General features: G+C 60.4%; 1 protein-coding gene across 1 annotated transcript in view; it reads right to left on the minus strand.

The window, feature by feature from the left end:
• Positions 1-1,857: 1,857 nt before the first annotated feature.
• VDAG_01349 (uncharacterized protein) overlaps positions 1,858-2,531 on the minus strand; it is a gene marked incomplete at both ends in the record, with an annotated part of 1,992 nt that continues 1,318 nt past the window's right edge. The window contains one exon of the mRNA XM_009650235.1: positions 1,858-2,493. Within this exon, the coding sequence (XP_009648530.1) occupies positions 1,858-2,493 (636 nt within the window). The remainder of the gene's footprint in view (positions 2,494-2,531) is intronic.

A 2,531-nucleotide genomic window follows, 5' to 3' on the forward strand; every position in this document is an offset into this window, starting at 1 on the left:
CGGCCCCCCCCCCCCTCTTAACCCTTCAGGCGGCTTGCGGCCGCAAGACGGGGGGCCCCTTATCTCCTTTCTCCATGGCATCTGGGGAGGGGGCCTAGCGACAATGGGGTCTACCAGGTCGGGTGGTGCTTCGGTTCCTTCATGCAGGTTCCCCGGGCGGCGGCGGTGTCTCTCTGCTGGCCCTTTTCGGGAGTTATGGCATCCCTCGAGGGGGGGGGGGGGGGGGGGACCAATGGTCATTGGGTTGGTCGAAAGTAGAGACGCATGATGACATGTCTTGTCATGTTCTATGTCTTGTCATGTTCTGCTTTGAGCCAGGGCGCGCCAGCAAGTTGGCCTCTTTGGGTGAGCTGCAGCCTTGTTTCGTGCCACTCAGCGTCGACAAGACGGCATCATCTATTGATCGGGCCAAGGGAGGCAGGTGATGGCCAGCTGAAAAGAATGACATGGCCTCGTTGGCAGATGATGTGGTGCTGTCACTTTGGGCATGTTCCCCCCCACGCTGCAACCTTCGATCTGCGACCCTCGACCCTCGACCCTCGACCCTCAACCCTTAACCCTCGATTGCTCTCGCGACCTGATGCGCCGGGCTCGGCACACGCAGACAAGCTGGTCCGGGGGTTCCCTCTCTTGCCTCTCTACCGCACGAGTCATGGATATACTTCGAACTTGGCAGATTCGGGGACTTGATCCGGCCTCGTAAAGAGAGACCACGGCAGAATCGACAAACACCAAACACGAAGTAGCATCCTTGACCCCCAAAAGACAGCATCACTTGTGCCTAGTTTTAAATATACATGAACACCAACGGCTGAACCCCGCATTGTGCCCTTGTATCCTCCCCTTGTATCCTCCCCTTGTATCCTCCCCTTGTATCCTCCCCTTGTATCCTCCCCAACCCCCTGCTCGAGGTTACACGTGCCGTAGGTGGCTCTCTCGGCTTCTGTTCGAAGCTCAGCTGTGGCGTCTTTCTATGACTTTGTTGCCCCCTCATGCCGGCCCAGGGTCTTGTTCCCAAATGTGACAGGGGTCTACCATAGGTAATCATCATCGTCGTCATCGTCATCATCATCAACATGCTCGTTTTGCCGTTTGCTTTCCCCCCCCGTCCATCTCCGTCATCAAACAGCATGTCCCGAATGCCTTGATATCCGTATGCCTTGAAACCCAAGGGCCTGATCCATGCAATGCTCCCAACGCCCGCTTCGTTGCCGTCTCTCACCTCTGCCATCGGCCCTCGTGACACCTCGTCCAGCCCGCCGCCCCCAAGAGATTCGACAGGTTACCCTGGCGCTGACTGTCGCCAGTCCGTAAAGGGCAGCCTCGTTTCCCTCCTCGGTCAGACAGAGACGTCACCGGACGCCACAGAAACACCAAAGCACCAATTCCTCCGGCAGGCTTGCCCCTTTGGTCCAGAGTCCATAGACAAGGACCAGCTGCTCACAAATTTGTGAGAAAATTGTCCTTGGCTGACGAGAGCATTGTGATCTATCACAGGGCCCCTCACTCGTCATGCGGCAACCCCGATGCCGCTGCTGCTTGTCGATGCCGCTGCTGCTGGTCGACGCCGCCGTGCTGACCACGACGTGTCGTCTGTCAGTTGAATGACAGGCTATCCCCCATTTGCCATCACAGGGCGCTACGCAAACCGGCTATTTTTTTTGTACGTTGGTCGTCTGCATTGCTGATGAAATTCCGCTCCACCGATCGGCGGTTGCCTTCGCCAAGACGGGCGCCCGCCGCGGGGACCGCATAGGCGCCGCCGCCCGGGTCGGGTTCTGCATCATTCTTCTCCGAGACATGGCATGTGCAGTGCTCCATGTACGGCAGTCGCTGCCGTAACCACGACTGGCGGCTCTACTTCTTGATGCCGACGACGACGAGGTTGCGCGGGCTCTGCTTGTAGTCAAACACCGTCTCCACCCACGCATCCTTGACGACGTCGGCCTCCTCGAGGAACAGCCACCGGTCCGTGACGATGAGCGACTCGACAATGCCCGCGCTAAAGGCCATGAGGCTCCAGACGGCCGACACCTCGCGCCCGCGGCTGGCGAAGCGCGCCTCGTAGTCGGCAATCTCCTCGTCCGTGACGTCGCCCATCTTGGCCTGCACAATGGCGCTGTATTTTGTGTACTCCTTATTCGTCGTCAGCTTCTGGACGGCCCCGCGCACGTAGGCGTTGAACGACGTGTAGCACCGCTTGTTGAGCGACCCGATGGTCACGGGGTTCGTGCTGACGTCGAACGGCGTGTCGCCCTCGCCCTGGCGGCGCGGCCCGCCCTGATCCGCCTCCGCTGCGGCCGTCGTCGTCTGGCCCTCGCCGCTCGGCCGGTGGTACACCTTTGTGATGACGCCGCGGTCGAGGAACATCTTCTGCAGCACGGCGCGGTAGAGGTTGCGCGTGAAGAAGCCGTGGCTCTCGGCCTCGGTCCAGTTGGCCGGCGCCTGGCACGCCATCATGCGCGCCGTAATGTTGAAGCGCACGCCGTGGCCCTCGTACTTCGGTCAGCCGCCGGCTGATGGGGAACCCC

This window comes from Verticillium dahliae, genomic scaffold (genome assembly GCF_000150675.1).
Source record: "Verticillium dahliae VdLs.17 supercont1.2 genomic scaffold, whole genome shotgun sequence".
Classification (NCBI taxonomy): domain Eukaryota; kingdom Fungi; phylum Ascomycota; class Sordariomycetes; order Glomerellales; family Plectosphaerellaceae; genus Verticillium; species Verticillium dahliae.